General features: G+C 56.9%; 1 protein-coding gene and 1 pseudogene across 2 annotated transcripts; both read left to right on the forward strand.

Annotated features, from left to right (window-relative positions):
* Window positions 1-2,705: 2,705 nt before the first annotated feature.
* Window positions 2,706-11,032, forward strand: PRSS27 (serine protease 27). The gene is made up of 6 exons (XM_084880544.1): window positions 2,706-2,811; window positions 7,370-7,396; window positions 8,047-8,209; window positions 9,474-9,745; window positions 10,092-10,261; window positions 10,671-11,032. Exons 1-6 carry the CDS (start codon window positions 2,760-2,762, stop codon window positions 10,962-10,964), a joined length of 978 nt encoding a protein of 325 aa, XP_084736670.1. The 5' UTR covers window positions 2,706-2,759; the 3' UTR covers window positions 10,965-11,032.
* A 1,812-nt stretch (window positions 11,033-12,844) lies between these two features.
* On the forward strand, window positions 12,845-14,004 carry LOC311621168 (glutamine synthetase-like; annotated as a pseudogene). Its single transcript has 2 exons — window positions 12,845-12,926; window positions 13,012-14,004. The product of its transcript is annotated as a glutamine synthetase-like (transcript).
* Window positions 14,005-17,363: the final 3,359 nt, after the last annotated feature.

Raw genomic sequence — 17,363 nt, forward strand, 5'->3', positions numbered from 1 at the left:
CGACTGATCGTCAGGTGCCTGGAGAAATGCGGTCCTGGACGTTCAGAAACACTGGCCACGGTGGGTGATCAGACATCTCCTCCCCACACCTCAAGCTAAGGGCTGTGGCTCACCGGCTGTTCCCCATCACCGGAACAGTGTCCGGCATCACAGGGCTCAGAAAACATTTCCGGGAGGAACAAATGAAGGAACAAATGAAGGGACGAATGGGCCTGGAATCCTTCCTCCCACACCCCTCGCTCCTCATTCCCTGCAGCTCCCACAGGGAGCCGGGCTCCTCCAAACCGCCCACCCACGGGCTCCCGGGGCCTGGCGGGTGGGTGCGGGAGGAGCAGGGAGGCAGGGAGGAGGGAGAAGGCGGGCCGGCACCTGCGTGGCCGCCCTGATTGAGGGTGCCTGTCCCTGACTGAGGGTGCCTGTCGGAGGGGCGGAGGGAAGGGGGCCTGTCGGAGGGGCGGAGAGAAGGGGGCCTGTCGGAGGGGCGGAGGGAAGGGGGCCTGTCGGAGGGGTGGGGAGAAGGGGGCCTGTCGGAGGGGCGGAGGGAAGGGGGCCTGTCGGAGGGGCAGGGGGAAGGGGGCTTGTCGGAGGGGCGGGGGGGGGGGGGGAAGGGTGCCTGTCGGAGGGGCGGAGGGAAGGGGGCCTGTCGGAGGGGCGGAGGGAAGGGGGCCTGTCGGAGGGGCGGGGGGAAGGGGGCCTGTCGGAGGGGTGGGGAGAAGGGGGCCTGTCGGAGGGGTGGGGAGAAGGGGGCCTGTCGGAGGGGTGGAGGGAAGGGGGCCTGTCGGAGGGGCGGGGGGAAGGGGGCCTGTCGGAGGGCGGTGGGAAGGGGGCCTGTCGGAGGGGCGGGGGGAAGGGGGCCTGTGGAAGGGGCGGAGGGAAGGGGGCCTGTCGGAGGGGCGGAGAGAAGGGGGCCTGTCGGAGGGGTGGGGAGAAGGGTGCCTGTCGGAGGGGCGGGGGGAAGGGTGCCTGTCGGAGGGGCGGGGGGAAGGGTGCCTGTCGGAGGGGCGGGGGGAAGGGGGCCTGTCGGAGGGGCGGAGGGAAGGGGGCCTGTCGGAGGGGCGGGGGGAAGAGGGCTTGTCGGAGGGGCGGGGGGGGAAGGGGGCCTGTCGGAGGGGCGGGGGGAAGGGGGCCTGTCGGAGGGGCGGGGGGAAGGGGGCCTGTCGGAGGGGCGGGGGGAAGGGGGCCTGTCGGAGGGGCGGGGGGAAGGGGGCCTGTCGGAGGGGTGGGATGACAGGCGACAGAGCTCGCCCCGCCCACGCACCTGCCCAGCCGCCCGCAGTGCCGCCGGAGCCCACTAGGGGGCGGAGCCGCGCTGGCCAGGAGCGCCGGCCGAGGCCAAGGTTGCAGCGGGGGTGGCCGCGCCCCCCCCCCCCCCCCGCCTCCTGCGGCGCCCGCAGCACCCCCAGCCCACACATGCCCATCGCGCAGGCGGGGGAACTGAGGCAGCGCTCTGCCTGCGGACCAGCGCCCCCACCCTGACCCCGCGCCACCCCACTCCGACCCCGCTCTGACGTCAGCCCGGCTGCAAAAGCTTCCTCCTCCGCCGCTTCCTCCCTCCGGCCGCACGTCCAGAGCCCGGCCGGCGGCCGCACCCAGGGAGCGGCGCAGGGACGGCCACCGGCCGCCTTCCCAGACCGGCTTCCGCCCCGCCCGCCGGCCCCGCGGTTCCAGGAAGCGCCTGCCCGCCCGGTCCCGGAGAGGGGGGTGCAGCCACCCTGGGATGTGTTTGGAGCAGCGTGTTTGGGTGGGCGCTTCCGGCACCCAGTTTCCTGGGGAAAGGGGAGCCCGTGAGAGGCACCGGGGTCAGGTTGGGGACACCCCAGCCACGTCTGGACTCCTCCCCCCGCTGATCGTTGTTGCAAAAGTGCAGGTGGCCTGGACTTCTCCCTGCCAACCCCCTCCCCCAACCCCACTCCAACCCCTTCGTCACCCTCACCCCCACCCCCATCCCCAACCCCACCCCCACCCCCACCACACACACACACATTAATGTAAGCCCCAGCCCGGACTCCGGCTCACTGATGCCTGGCACTCAGTAGGTGCTCATAAATGTGAATGAATGAACAAATGGATGAATGAGCGGAACCGGTTTGGCTCAGTGGATAGAGCGTCGGCCAGTGGACTGAAGGGTCCCAGGTTCGATACCGGTCAAGGGCATGTACCTTAGTTGTGGGCACATCCCCAGTAGGGGGTTTGCAAGGGGCAGCTGATCAATGATTCTCTCTCACCGATGTTTCTGGCTCTCTATCCCTCTCTCTTCCTCTCTGTAAAAAATCAATAATATATATATATATATATATATATATATATATATATATATATATATATATTTTTTTTTTTTTTTTTTTTTTTTTTTTTTAAATGGATGAATGAAACAGGGAAATTCTCCTGGGTGGATTGCAGTCAAGTTGCCTATGTGCGGACTGTGGTCAGGTGTGGGGTGTTTGTGGTCAGTTCGGGTGGCAGGCGGAAAACCTGGGCAGCTGCAGCCTTACTCCAAAACCCTAGGTGTCAGGGTGAAGGGCTTGGTCTTTGGGATTCAGGGGGTTCAGGGCCAGGTCACGGAGGAGCTGGGGTTCTGGAGTGCCTCCTTCCTTCCAACAGGAGCTGGGCAGGCTGGGCCAACAGGTTGGGTGGCATAGCCAAGCTGACACTCACCTTCAGCATAAAACCCCACTTCATGGAGGCCAGCACCTCACACTGGTGCTCTTGGATCCCGTTCCTGCTGTCCCCCGCCCGGCGCCCCTGCCAGGCCTGACATCATGAGGCGACCGCCAGCTGTGGCCCTGCTCCTGCTGGTACTGCTTCTGTGTGGTGAGTCCCGGCTGTTGCAGGAAGTCTCTCCTCCCCTCCCGGAGGGGCCTCCGCTGCCCTGCCTGGAGCTCTAGCCAAGCCCGGCTCCCTGGCCAGGCCTGGGGCTGCAGCACAGGCAGGCGGGAAAGTCTGGATGCCCCACCTGGGGAAGGGAAGAGGGGGAGGTGGGATGGGATGGGGGTAGGCACAGGCCCAAAAGGCAGCCACACGGGCAGGCCCTTTGCTCTCCTCCCCCCCCTGTGTCCGCACTCACTGGCCAAGCTCTGGGCTTGTTGCCTCTGCTTCTCCGCATCTGGCCTCTCCCTGCCTGTGTGTGAAGACACAGGCTGCTTGAATCCAGGACCTGACCTCAGGGCCCCTGGGTTCCAAATCCCTGAATGGCCATCGGCTGGGCCTCCAGAGGGCAGAGCTGCCGCCTGAGCCCGGGAGCCCTGGACGCTGTGGGGATGGAGTGGGGAGCAGGCTCCCACGCCCACTGGACAGAAAGGGCATGGGGAGAGCCTTGCATCCCTGGGCCCTCCTCCGACCCTGGGCTGGGGTCAGCAGGTGCCAGCAGGGGAACCCCCTTGCCAGGCCCTTCCTGGTGGGGCGGGCTACTATCTACTAGGAAAATCTCCCCGCATTCCTGGGCCAGCCTGGCCAGTCCAGCCACCGCCTCACTTCCCTGTCCTCACATCACCTCCCCGGGCCAGACTGGGCCATCCTGGCCTCCCACCAGGATGGCACTGGGGTATGGAGGGCCAGCCTCTCTCGGCCCCCCAGGCCTCCACGTCTGGCCTCCTGGCATAGGAACAACAATATTCTTTGAGGGAGCCCAGCTCCGTCAGGCGTCAGACAGTGTTAGCACAGTGATGGCTCCTGACGGGTTGAGTAATCAAGGTCAATGCCAGCGGAAACAGAGGCCTGCATTTGACTCACAAACAGCTGTGACCAGAGGCCTGACTTCTTCAACACCCTCCTCACCCTCACCTCTAGCTCTTCCTCCTGGAGCTGCCATCCCCACAGCCAAGCCCCTACCCACTGCAGGAGCATGGGGACCCTGCACCCAGACAAGGGGCCTGACCCCACGGCCAGCCCACCCAGCTCCTGACAGGACACCCACCCTGCAGAGCCCAGGCCTCCACCCCTTCATGGTCAGCCCAGCCCCCGTAGCCACTCTCTTTCTGTCCCTCTCTATCCCCTGGGCTCAAGCCCCCGGATGTGGGCTTTCAAGAAGCTGCTGGGCTAACAGGTGAGGCGAGCAATGCTACTTCCAGGGTGAGCGAGGTGGGCAGAGCTCTGTGAGGCCTGGAGGGAAGACTGAGCATTCGGGAGAGGAAGCTAGGCTTCCCAAATGCTAGTGCAAGCAAGGCAGCTGCCCATGCCGAAACCGGTTTGGCTCAGTGGATAGAATGTTGGTCTGTGGACTAAAAAGTCCCAGGTTTGATTCTGGTCAAGGGCATGTACATTGGCTGCGGGCACATCCCCGTAGGGGGTGTACAGGAGGCAGCTGGTCGATGTTTCTCTCTTATTGACGTTTCTAGCTCTCTATCCCTCTCCCTTTCTCTCTGTGGAAAATCAATAAAATATATTTAATTTAGAGAGAGAGAGAGAGAGGGAGAAAGGGAGAGAGAGAGAGAGAGAGAGAGAGAGAGAGAGATGCCCAGAGGAGGTGGCATTGCTTTTATACCTCCATCTGGAGTAGGACCTGTAGTATTTGAACCTATAGAGACCAGAAGTAAAGGGCCTCCGGGAAGAGATGTGTTGTGAGCAAACCTTCAGAAGCCAGAGGACTCAGTGGGCATGAGAAGCAGAGCTGCATTAGTTTGGGGTGAAGAAGTCTGCAAAGCTTCAAAGGGGTCCTGCCAGGCCACCAGCATGCACTCTTGATCCTGGGAGTGGACCCTCGGTCCATCTGCATGTTTGGGAAGGGGGATGGCCATGGGGAGAACCAGGACAAAGCTCTGAGAAATCCCCACAGGCAGGAAACAAGTCTGTAGGCACATCAGTGCTGGTGAGTAGATGGGGCCGTGGGGTGGGGGTGGGGGACTGGGGCATCATGTGCAAGCAGAAGCTTCAGGCCTCAGAAAGAGCAGGGCGTCAGGTGTTACCAATCTGACTAAATTATATTGTGCTAGGATGAGGGAGCCACAGGGAGCAGCAGGCCCAGAGGATATTTGCACTTTCAAAGGGCAACTTGTAACACGAATCCATGAGCAGGATGTCCAGGACAGACTTCCTATTTCATCCACCAGGCTGGTCTCACTCTTGCCCTGGCACTTCTGCTTGGTGCCCCTTTCTACTGTGAAGAATGGTCAGTCCTGCCTGTCCCTTCTCAGCCCCCCCCCCCATGTCTATCTCCTCTTCTCGCCACACCCATAGCTCTCCCCACCTCCTGCTCTCTGCATCATCCAACCCCAACACCTCAGCATGGAGAGTGCATGCCTTGGATTAGGCTGGAAGACTGGGGATCCCATAAAAATAACACAGGGTCACCGAAACCGGTTTGGCTCAGTGGATAGAGCGTCAGTCTGCGGACTAAAGGTCCCGAGTTCGATTCCGGTCAAGGGCATGTACCTTGGTTGCGGGCACATCCCCAGTAGGGGGTGTGCAGGAGGCAGCTGATCGATGATTCTCTCTCATCGATGTTTCTGACTCTCTATCCCTCTCTCTTCCTCTCTGTAAAAAAAAAAAAAAAAAAAAAAATCAATAAAATATATACCGTGTTTCCCCGAAAATAAGACATCCTCTGAAAATAAGACCTACTTACAGGTTTCCTTCTGAGTGAAATATAAGGCATCCCCCGAAAATAAGGCCCCCGTAGGCTAAACATGAGAGATTTGGTCCACTGATTCTGAAAGAAATGGAGTCACAAGAAATTCACCAGGAAATTTAGGAATTGGATTGTTATGATGATGTTCCAGAAGATGATGACATGATTGTCATTGAATAAATGAGTAAATTCTTGATACTGTAGGATTCACAGTTTGTCTGGTTTGTGTTGACAACTTACCATACTACCGTATCGTATACAGGTAATAAATTTCCTTTATTTTCATTTAACAATAAATGTGTACCGTATTCTTCATGGAAAAATAAGACATCCCCTGAAAATAAGACCTAGCGCATCTTTGGGAGCAAAAATTAATATAAGACACTGTCTTATTTTCGGGGAAGCAGGGTCCCCCTGTATGTATGTATGTGTGTGTGTATATATATATATATATATATATATATATATATATATATATATATAAAACAGCGTCCTCCTGGGGCACCCTATGGGGGTGCATTGCTCAGCTCTGTGCTTCATCCCCCCACTCCCCCACCCCACCCCCTACCCCCGGTCTCCCACCTTCAAGAGGCTGGTTACCATTCTGATTAGAGTGAGGACAGGTTCAGTAGCAGCTTCCCCACCCTCCATGCCCTGAAAGAAGTTGAGACACCAGAGAAATTCCGAGGGCTGCGGTGAGGAGAGGCTGTCCTGAGCTACTCACCGCAGCTCTGGTCAGAGTTGTCCCCAGTGAACCATATATGCTAGGGGGAGGGTTTCTCCCTCTCTCTCTCTCTCTCTCTCTCTCTCTCTCTCTCTCTCTCTCTCTCTCTCTCTCTTCTCCCTCACCCCCCTCATCTCAAGATATTTCCAGATTGTTGCTGGCACTGGATGAGACTATCGCCTGGCTGGTGTCTCAGGGCTGGGGTTGACGTTCCTGTAAAGGCCTAGCAGCAGGCTCTGTGTCTGTGTCCAGAGATGTGAGGGGCAATGGGTCCTGGGGAGATGGGTCCCAAGAACAGCTCTACCTCATTCCCCTAACTGTCCCCTCACCTCCCCCACCTCAGGGTGCCATGGCCAGCAGAGGGTCTTGGGTTCCAACTGCAGAGCACGCTAAAATGCCTGAGTGAAGGGTCAGCTCTTGGGAACCTGGAATCTTGGGAAGTCCAACCCACAATGACCGCTGACTGGCTTTGCTCCATTCCCCGGAGACTAGAGAGACCTGTGGGCTGGGCTGTGGCCTGGGGATTGACATTAGATTGGAAACATGTTCCTTGGAACAGATTGTGAGAACATCCAGACCTCTGAAATGCAAAGGCCGCTCTCAGAGACTCTTCCTTTATCCCAGCTCAAGGCTGTCCAAAGTGGGAAATGCAGACTCCACTGCAGGACTGAAGGCTGGATCCTCCCTAGAGCTTCCAGACAAGGATGTGTGTGGGGTGTGGAGGAAGAGACCTCTTCAGGGACCAGAGGAGCCATCCTGCCCTAAGCAGGAGAGTCAAACCATGACATGGCCTCCTCATGGGAATCTTCTGATTGGCTCCCTGCACGGCAGGGACTCTGTCTGCCCTTGCAGATAAGCTCTGGCCCATAGGCCTGGGCCTGCAGACCTTGAAGTGAGGGCCTGCGGGGAAAGTTGAATTTATAACCTGGCCTCTCCTGCTGGGTCCCTTTGTGGACTGTCCTGAGTCCTCAGGGGACTGGGTATGGAGCAAAGGAGGGTCACACTGACCAGCAGAGGGGAAAGGAGGAGCAGAAACTGTTCTGGCAAAGTTGGCTGATGATCCCCTCTTTTCTCCCTTTCAGGGACACAGATGGCCAAAGCATTGAACGGTAAGCAGCAAGACCTTTGGGTGGGGGGATAACAGTAGGCTTGATAGCAGCAAGACTGGCCAGAGGCTCTCACACTCACCCGGAAGGAGACCCAGAATAAATGGGAAGGGCAGGGCAAGGGAAATCCCAAAGTAACTCTTAGGGGAAAACTGTGGCTCAATGGAATTGGAGCCCAGGCAGGATGAAGATCTGTACATTGAGGCATGGAACATGGAAATGGGGCAGGAAAAAGTGACAGGAGAGAAGCAAAGGATAGAACCTGAAGATCATTCTGCTGTAACAATAACAGACTCCCTTAGGGTCACCCACCCTGGGTGAGGCCCTCCCAGCATACACTGTGCTTTCAGGAGCCAGTTTGTCAGGTCGTCTACATGTGTTACCTCAACCTTCCTCATGGTGTCGCCATTTGATGAGTGAGGTGTTTGAGGCCCATGGGGGTGGGGTCCTTTCCCAAAGCTTGGAAGCGTATGCCTGTGTCAGAGGCTGACCTGATGCCCAGGCCTCTGACTTGCCCAAGTCCCCGAGCAGGTCAGAGACAGGGAGGCCCCAGGATTAAGCAGAAAGTGGAAGCTGGAACGTGAGGTTGGGGTAGGTAATCAGCTGATGGAACCAACCCTCAAGTGAGTGCTGCCCTGGTTGTGTTCCCCTAGTCTGCGGGCGCCCAAGGATGCTGAACCGGATGGTGGGTGGTCAGGATGCCTTGGAGGGCGAGTGGCCATGGCAGGTCAGCATCCAGCGAAATGGAAGCCACTTCTGTGGGGGCAGCCTCATCACAGATCGGTGGGTCCTCACTGCGGCACACTGCTTCTCCAAGTAAGTCCCCCCTGCCCCCCTACACCCCCCCTACACACACACACACACACACACACACACACACACACACACACACACATTCTCCCTCACTACCGACTGCCTATGTCCACTCTGCCTCTCTCCACACCAGGGGCACAGCTGACAGAGCCAGGTTTCAGCACCTTGGACAGTGCCTACTGCCTGTCCAGCACTGACCCACCTTTCTGGCCAGTCTCCCACTTGGAGACTAACGTCCCGGTTCCATCTCTGCCTCCCAGCCTTTGCTCCCTGCAGCCCCAGCTGGTCTCACTCGTGATGTGCTTGGCCAGACCTGTGGCCCTGTTCTGATCCTCCCTCACACACCTCAGATCCCTTTTCCTGCTGCGACTCTGGTTACAGATGAGCCCAAGGACTGGAGTAGATTGTCTCTTCCTCCTCCTCACCCTGTCTAAGATCACCCATGTCATTCCTGACCAGAGGGGCCAGGCTACACATCCCTGCTATTACACTGAGTCACATGGTCCCTGGCCTTCAGTTTCCCAAGCACCTTAGCTCTTGCCTCATCACAGCTCTGCATTTTAAATTCAGCAATGCAGGCTCAGAGGGAGTAGTTCGCTTGCCCAAGGCTCACGGGAAGGGCTGGGCCCAACCCCCAGTTGGCTGGCCCCCAGCTACTCCCTTGCGGGCAGTCAACTCCTTCACCCCTCACAGCAAGCCTTTTATTGTCCCCATTTCACAGCCAAGGAAACTGAGTCACAGGGAACCTGATCGGTGAATTGCTCAACATCACCCAGCTGGCCAGGGCTGGACCTGGGAATTAAAATCAGAATTTAAAGCTGCTTTAGCTTTACATCCTTAACGGCCTCACCCGGATGTGTGTCCCCTTGGAGATTACTTTTTTTTTTTTTTTTTTTTTTTTTTTTTTATACAGAGCGGAAGGGAGAGAGATTTAGAAACATGGGTGAGAAACATCCATCAGCTGCCTCCTGCACACCCCCCACTGGGGATGTGCCCACAACCAAGGTACATGCCCTTGACTGGAATCGAACCTGGGACCCTTCAGTCTGCAGGCCGACGCTCTATCCACTGAGCCACACCGGCCAGGGCTGGAGTTACGTTTTTGTGCAGAGATGTCAGGCACTGGCCTGGAGACCAGGAGGAAGGTGTCTGGCAGCAGAGGAACGAATAAACTCCTCCCTTCCCCTCTCCATCGAACCTGCAGCCATTCCCCCTTTGAAACCTCAGAGGGGCCGCCTCACACCAGCTCTCTGCTCTTTCCCTCCAGCACCTCTCAGACATCCTTCTACCGGGTCCTGCTGGGGGCGCGGCAGTTGGTGAAGCCGGGACCACACACCATATATTCACGCGTGAAGCGGGTGGAAAGCAACCCCCTGTACCAGGGCATGGCCTCCAGCGCCGATGTGGCCCTGGTGGAGCTGGAGGCACCTGTAACCTTCACCAATTACATCCTCCCCGTGTGCATGCCTGACCCCTCGGTCATCTTTGAGTCTGGCATGGAATGCTGGGCCACCGGCTGGGGCAGCCCCAGTGAGCAAGGTAATGTGGCAGGATCAGGGAAGAATGGGGGACATGCCACAGAGAAGGTCCCAGGCAGGTGAGGGCCACTCTGAACCAACCGTCTTTTTCTGTTGACACTGGTACACATGATCTCCACTCCAATGGGAGAAGTGGGTATGGGAAAGGGGCAGCAGATGCAGGAGGAGGCATGGGAAGTGGAGAGACAAAAGGAAGGACCCAGCCTGGTGCATGAATAGGGGAGGAGAATTCTGTTTCACAAAGCCCTAAGTGAAGAGAGGTCTAAACCCAAGCACAAAATAGGGAGGGACGGAGCTGTGCTTCTCAAGGACTGTCCGCTGAGCTGAGGCTGTTTGCCCCTCCCCAGACCGCTTGCCTAACCCTCGAATCCTCCAGAAACTCGCCGTGCCCATCATTGACACGCCCAAGTGTAACCTACTCTACAGCAAAGACGCAGAGTCTGGCATTCAGGTGAAAACCATCAAGGAAGACATGCTGTGTGCTGGCTTCGCGGAGGGCAAGAAGGACGCCTGCAAGGTAGGGGCTGGAATAGGCTGTGATGGAGGCTGAGCCCAGGCCTAGGTCAAGGTGAGAGTCAGCCCGGCCCCATGAGGCCCGCTAGGTGGGTCCGTGGTCCAGACCACAGATGTGTAGTCAGCCCAGAAAAGCCAATTCCTGGATCCCACCCAGAGGTGTCAGTAGGTCTGCAGTGGGACTCAGGAAAATGCAATTTCAACATACTGCTCTGAGCAGGTGGACTGGAGATGCTAGAGAAATGGGCAACCCAGGCCACAAAAGGGCCAGCCACTGGGGTGAGGGGGGCTGGGCAGGGACATTCTTAGGGGAGGAGGGGAGGGATGACGGGAGGAAAACAGGTGTGTGTGCTTGTGTACCTGTTGGCTCTCAGGCCTGTATGATTTCTGATGCACCTCTGCTGTCCCTGCAGGGCGACTCGGGGGGCCCGCTGGTGTGCCTTGTGGACCAGCTGTGGCTACAGGCTGGCGTGATCAGCTGGGGTGAGGGCTGTGCCCGCCGGAACCGCCCAGGTGTCTACATCCGGGTTACCTCCCACCATGACTGGATCCACCGGATCATCCCGGAACTGCATTTTCAGAAGGCCAGGTCTGGCGGCCAGAAGCGGGGGCCCCAGGTCCAGCAGCCCCGCATGCAAAACTTTGCACCCTGCCTGGCGGCCCACACTGCCCTCCTGGTCCTCATGGCCCTACTCACCTGCTTCTGAGAACCTGCTCAGGCAAGCAGGGGAGTGTAACCCCTGGAGCCCACATGTACATTTGTAAATAGCCGTTTCTCTCTTCTTTCAAATGCCAGTTATTTTTATTTATGTTCCCCCTCCAATAAAAACCTAACCTCAGTACCAGCTGCCAGGAATGGGCCCTTAGGGCAAGAGGGGAGCGGAGAGGTACCTGGTGGGGAGGAGTACTGAGGAGTGTGAGTTGGGGGCAACACTGGGTGGGGAATGTGGAGGGCAAGGCTTCCGGTGAGAAAGGAGCTGCCCCAGGGCACCCTGGGTTACACACGAGGGGCAGCAACCAAACCAGCAGGAAGAATGGGGGCCTGGCAGCAGGGCCTGAAGAGAGGGCTTTTGGGGGCATGGGGACTCACAGCCCCCACTTTCTATTTCTGAATCACCCCCACTTTTTCAAATAACATCAGGGGTGATGCCCCCACAACCATACTTTCCTCCCCCAGTGGGGAGTAGGTAGGGGCCCCTCCAGGAGCTCCCTGCTCTCCAGGTTCCCTTGACCCCAGCTCCTTTTCCTCCACCTCCTCCCAGGTGAGTCCAAAGCTGCAGGAGGAGGCTGGATTTGGGGCCCATATCCACCAGGAGACTCGGGGGCCCTCTGGTGTGCCTTGTGGGCCAGTTGTGGCTGCAGGCTGGGGTGAGGGTTGTGCCTGCCAGAAGCGCCCAGGTGTCTACATCCGGGTTACCTCCCATTATAACTGGATCCACGGATCATCCCGGAACTGCAGTCTCAGCAGGCCAGGTCGGGCGGCAGAAGACCTGCCCCCTCTTCAGCGCTCCCTGCTGTAGCTGGTCAAAACCAGGAATCCAGCACAAACAGGTCTCTGGAGTTCTGGCCCGCAGGGTGCTCAGGCCCTGCCAGGATGGCAATGTTTACCCATCGGGCAACGTTAGGTTCGCAGGCTGGTTCACACAGGTCCACGGCAGGCCTGGTCTGTGGCCAGGGCCAGCTCTCCCCACCATGTAGACTGACTCTCAAAAGGTGCTTGGGCTTACCTGCCGTGATCAGCAATAATGAACTGGATGAGACTCCTAGGAGGGCCTTGCACACATATATAACCACATACCCATGCACACACTCCCTAGCACACCACAGATACACATTCATGCAGACATGTGAGCATAGTCATGCCTCCACTCACAGATGTTCATATTTATGCACACATGCTCAATAGTACGTAACATGCACACACCCATGCACAAGGAAACACCCACACATATGCAAGCCCGTGCACACACCTGTGTACACACAGGCAGAGCTTTCCACCTGGTGCCAGGAAGAAAGCGGGCCTGGATATTTATGGGATGAATCAGCAGGAACTTAGCAAGCACCTGCTGTGAACTGTGCCTGGGGAGAGTGGGAACAAACACTTAGCTCCTCTCCGTGTTCCACTCTGCTGGGCACATCCCTGCCTGCAGGCAGGCAGGCCCAGAGGCGCAACTGGCAGAGGCTCATGGTGGCCCCACTCCCCTGCTGGCTGCTCTGGACCCTCTGAGGACTGGACCGTCTGCTACACGCCTTCTCTAGACCAGAGATGGGCTCTCAGTCCCTCAGGGGCCAGCAGGTACACCAAGGCCCAGGCTACAGGTATCCTGAGGGCAGCCATAGGAACAAGTTCTGGATCCTCCCGGCTGGGACCAGGGTCTGGCCTGGGTCCCGCAGCCTTGGAGAAAGGCCTGGCTGGCCCCTCCCCCTAGTTCTGGAGGTATTACAAAGCTTCATGCCAAGAGCGGAGGATGGGAGCAGAGCAGTGTCTGAGCAGCGCTCCCAGCTTCCTCTTCTTTCTGCGCCTCGCTCTCATGGCCTGCCCGGCCTGCCCCCTGCTGCCTGCTCCTCCCCCAAAACAACCTCCACCATGTCCACCTCAGCGAGTTCCACTTGAACAAAGGCATCAGGCAGGTGTACGTGTCCCTGCCTCAGGGTGAGACAGTCAAGCTGTGTACATCTGGATTGATGGTACCGAGTTCCACTTGAACAAAGGCATCAGGCAGGTATACGTGTCCCTGCCTCAGGGTGATACAGTCAAGCTGTGTGCATCTGGATTGACGGTACCGGAGAAGGACTGCGATGCAAGACCCGGACCCTGACAGTGAGCCGGAGCACAGAAGAGCTGCTGAGTGGAACTTTGATGGCTCTATACTATGACATCTGAAGGCTCCAACATGACATGTATCTCATTCCTGCTGCCATGCTTCTGCGAGGACCCCAACGAGCTGGTGTTCTGTGAAGTCTTAAAGTACAACCGCAAACCTGCAGAGACCGACTTAAGATATACCTGCACACGGATAATGGACGTGATGAGCAATCAGCATCCCTGGTTTGGAATGGAGCAGGAATATGCTCCCATGGGCACAGATGAGCATCCTTTTGGTAGGCCTTCCAAAGGCTTCCCTGGACCCCAAGGTCCATACTACTGCAGCATGGGAGCAGACAGCACCTATGGCAGGGATACTGTGGAGGCTCATTCCCAGGCTGCTTGTATGCCGGCACCAAGATCACAGGGACAAATGCCGAGGTCATGCCCGCTCAGTGGGCATTCCAGATAGAACCCCGTGAAGGAATCGACATGGGAGATCATCTCTGGGTGGCCTGTTTCATCTTGCACCGAGTGTATGAAGACTTTGGAGTGACCATAACCTTTGGTCCCAAGCCCACTCCTGGAAACTAGAATGGTGCAGGCTGCCACACCAACTTCAGCACCACGGCCATGCGAGAGGAGAGAGACCGATCTGAAGTACACTGAGGAGTCGATCAAGAGGCTGAGCAGGCAGCACCAGTGCCACATCCGAACTACAATCCAAGAGGGGCCGGGACCATGCCCCCTTTGTGAAACCTCCAATATCAACTACTTCTCCGCCAGCATCCACACTCCCCGGGCTGGGGGCCAGGAGTATTTTGAAGGAGGGCACCCCTCTGCCCACTGTGACCCCTTCACAGTGACAGACGCCCTCATCCGCACGTGTCTTCTCAACGGAAGGGGCAACCATTCCTTCCAGAACAAAAACTAAGTGGACTGGACTCGCAACCACCCAGCTCCTTCTATTGATAATTACCTCACCCAGCTCCCACTCTCGAACCTCAATCGTCGTAACAAACGTAACTCAAGCGCAGAATATCAAGGTCTTTTTTAATTCCTCATGCCAGTTAATCTCTCTTGCTTTCTTTGGCCGGGTTAGAGGGTCAAGATCTTAGTCACTTCACACACATACCCCTCCCCCCATCACTGAAGCTTCCTAGTGTTAGTGGCGGGGAAACATAACCACTGCCTCACTTCACCAGGTGTTTGTCCCACAGGCGAAGCTGTGTGGACAGTGAGCACACCGTTTGTGAAGGAGGGGAGGACCTTTTTCTTCTTGGAGGTGACTGAAGGGGGAGGAGGGCTGGGCTTGCTCTGTGGTTAGGTTAGATATTCCCTTTTGCGGGGAAGTTCCATTTCTTAAAGGTTATAACAACCTTTTTTTTTTTTTTTTAATTGATTTAATTGATTTTAAGAGAGGAAGAGAGAGGGAGAGAGATAGAAACGTCAATAATGAGAATCATTAAACAGCTGCCTCCTGCATGCCCCCTACTGGGGATGGAGTCCAAAACCCGGACTTGTGCCCTTGACTGGAATCGAACCTGGGATCCTTCAGGCCACAGGCCGACACTCTATCCACCTAGCCAAGCAGGCCAGGGCATAACCAGCTTTCTAATGAAAATGAGAATTAGGAAAGGTGGGGGGCAGTAGGCAGGAAAATGCCCTCACACCTGCCATCTGTGACCCATTTGCAGTGATCTGCTCCCCTGACGTGGGGCTGAGTGCCCTCACTGGAAGGCAAGCTCAGCACATAGGGACAGGACGGGTAGCCCTACCTCCAAAGAAAAAGTTCTCATTGCTTGGCCCTCGGTTTATAACACAAATCAGAGTAGTGTTTTTTATATTTAAATGCAAAAATTAAAAAATCACATATACGGGTGTGCGGATGTGTGTGCTTTTTCTAAAGGAGAAAACCTGCTCTGGTCACTGGGAGCCACATTTGAGGCAAGTAGTCTGATTAGAAATAAGGCATTCCTTTTTTTTTTTTGGGGGGGGGGGGAGGGTGTTGGTGCTTGAGAAGTTGGCTGTTAGCGGCTCTTAAACTCTCTCTACCATGTAAGGGTCTCTGTGGCCTGCCTGCCCTGCTGGACACGGCTGGCCGACAGGAGCCAGCAGCAGCGGTCACCGAGCCCCATGGCTTTGGTCCAGACACAGATATGCACAGGGGTTTAGAACCATGAGTTGGCTGGTCAACTTGAGCCTGTATGTTACGGACAAGGGGGTATTGGGTTATTTTCTGGGGGACTAGTGTGTCACTAAAACAGGCCTTTTGATAAACTAAAAAAATTTTAAGCAAAAGCAATTTAGATTTTAATCATATTTGTAGGGATTTGAAATCGTTTGTTTAACAGAATTGCTTGTTTGCTCCCACTGTCTCCTTCCTGTCTGCTCTTAAAGGGGAGGAGGACAGGACTGGGGGTAAACACTTGTCATTTTGTCTCCTGGTGTCTGTTCTGAGTGTGAAATATTCCTTCTCAGTGGTTGAGCATTGACCCATGAAACTAGAGGTCACGGTTCAATTCCCGATCGGGACACATGCCCGGGTTTCGGGCTCGATCCCCAGCAGGAGGTGCACAGGAGGCAGCCGATCAGATTCTCCCTCATCACTGATGTTTCTCTCTCTCTCCTCCCATCATCTCTGAAATCAATAAAAACATTTAAAAAAAGAAAAAAGAAAAAGAAAAAGAACGCTTCAGGCCCTGTGATTAGAGATTATGTGGTCTCTGCAGCCCCTGTGGGGAGGCCAGAATGAAGCCTCACTCATGGGGATGAGAGAAGACCAGGCTCCTCTCAGAGGACTTGCCACCCTCTCTCCGCCTCCTCCAGCCGCTGTCCCGGCTTTCTTCCCCATGAACACCCCTCTCATTCTACCCAGGGCAGGGGTCTGGCCAGTAGGGAGGAGGGTCACAGGTGGCAGGCACCCTAGCCTCCAGGGACACCATGCCCAGTTGGGCTGGGAGGGCGAGTCTGGAGTCCTGGGTGGGGTCCCTGAGACAGCCAAGGTGGTGGCCAGCATATGACCTGGGGCACAGTTCCCCCAGCCCTGGGCTGCCCCCCACTGTCCCCGCCCAGACCCAGAGCAGATGCCCAACCAGAGGGCTGTGGAGCGGAAAGGCAAATACTCTTGGAGAGACCAGGAGAGTAAAAGGGAAGGCAGATTTATTCCATGCCTTTCACAGCTCACGGCACACTTGTGAACGGAGATTAAGGAGAGACGTGCCCCCACCTGTCACCAGTCCCCTTTCCCACCCTTGGCAGGGGCGTGGCTCTGACACAACCTTCCACACTGTCTCAAGCAGGACCTCAAGAGCCATCTGCCAAGGGGTGTACGGCAGTACCAGGTCTAGGTCGGTAGCAGGAAGAACACTCCGGAGAACCGGAGACTGTCTGCTGCTCCACAGGGGCCGAGGGGAGCAGGACCAACCCAGGGCAGGAACCACATCAGCTTACAGGTGAAGCAAGCGTTGGGGGACCAGATACCCCTCCTGTGGGCCACAACCAAGCCCAGAAATCCCAAATATCCCACACATGGGAGTGCACACATAAGCATATGACGAGCCCACGGGAACCCCAGGAAGGAAAATGCTGAGCCCATACCCAACCCCTTCTAGGCTCAAGGACCAGAGGTCAGCCATGGCTCTGAGGTAGCAGGATGCCTGACTGTGTGCCTAGGTCTGTGCTACCACCAAGAGCTCAGATGCTCAGGAGGCATGGAGCAGGGGAAGACAAGAGAGGATGCAAATCAAAGCCCCTAAAGCCAGAGCCTCACCTTTCCCATGGTGTGTGTGTGTGTGTGTGTGTGTGTGTGTGTGTGTCTGTGTGTGCGTGCGCGCATGTGTCAGATTTTCAGTCTGTCTCAGGGAAGCACAGCTAGCTCCAAAGGTGCCAGAGTGGAGCTGCTTCCGCTGAAGGCGCACCTGGGCCTCCGCGCCCACAGGCCTGCCACAGGCTCCATGGGACTAACAGCTGCCCTATAGGCTCAACTCTTTATTGCCTCTATAGGGCTCAGTGACCAGTGGGTAACAGGACACCTGGCCGCCACTGCACGAGCTCAGGGCAAGACAAAAGATGACAGAGGCACCTGTTGGGTGGACATAGGTAAACACAGGGGAGCGGAGGGGCAAAGCAAGGGGTCAAGGGGTGGTGCCTGCACCTGTGCAGAACCCTGGAAGCTTCCAGACATGGGCTCTGCAGGAGGCCAGCCGCTGGGGATCCTCGAAGGGAGTCTGCACACGCCAAGCACCTGCCTTCCCCTCCTGTCCTGTCCTCTGGCTCTCCGGAGCCACAGGGCTGGAGG

Source organism: Pipistrellus hanaki (genome assembly GCF_964339955.1).
Source record: "Pipistrellus hanaki genome assembly, chromosome: 4".
Classification (NCBI taxonomy): domain Eukaryota; kingdom Metazoa; phylum Chordata; class Mammalia; order Chiroptera; family Vespertilionidae; genus Pipistrellus; species Pipistrellus hanaki.

Excerpts from the sequence above, each read along its gene's own strand:
- PRSS27 (XM_084880544.1), top strand. The coding sequence starts at position 2,760 with ATGAGGCGACCGCCAGCTGTGGCCCTGCTCCTGCTGGTACTGCTTCTG. Across the intron at positions 2,812-7,369 it reads GCTGGTACTGCTTCTGTGTG|GGACACAGATGGCCAAAGCA; the intron begins GTGAGTCCCGGC and ends TCTCCCTTTCAG. Across the intron at positions 9,746-10,091 it reads GGGCAGCCCCAGTGAGCAAG|ACCGCTTGCCTAACCCTCGA; the intron begins GTAATGTGGCAG and ends GCCCCTCCCCAG.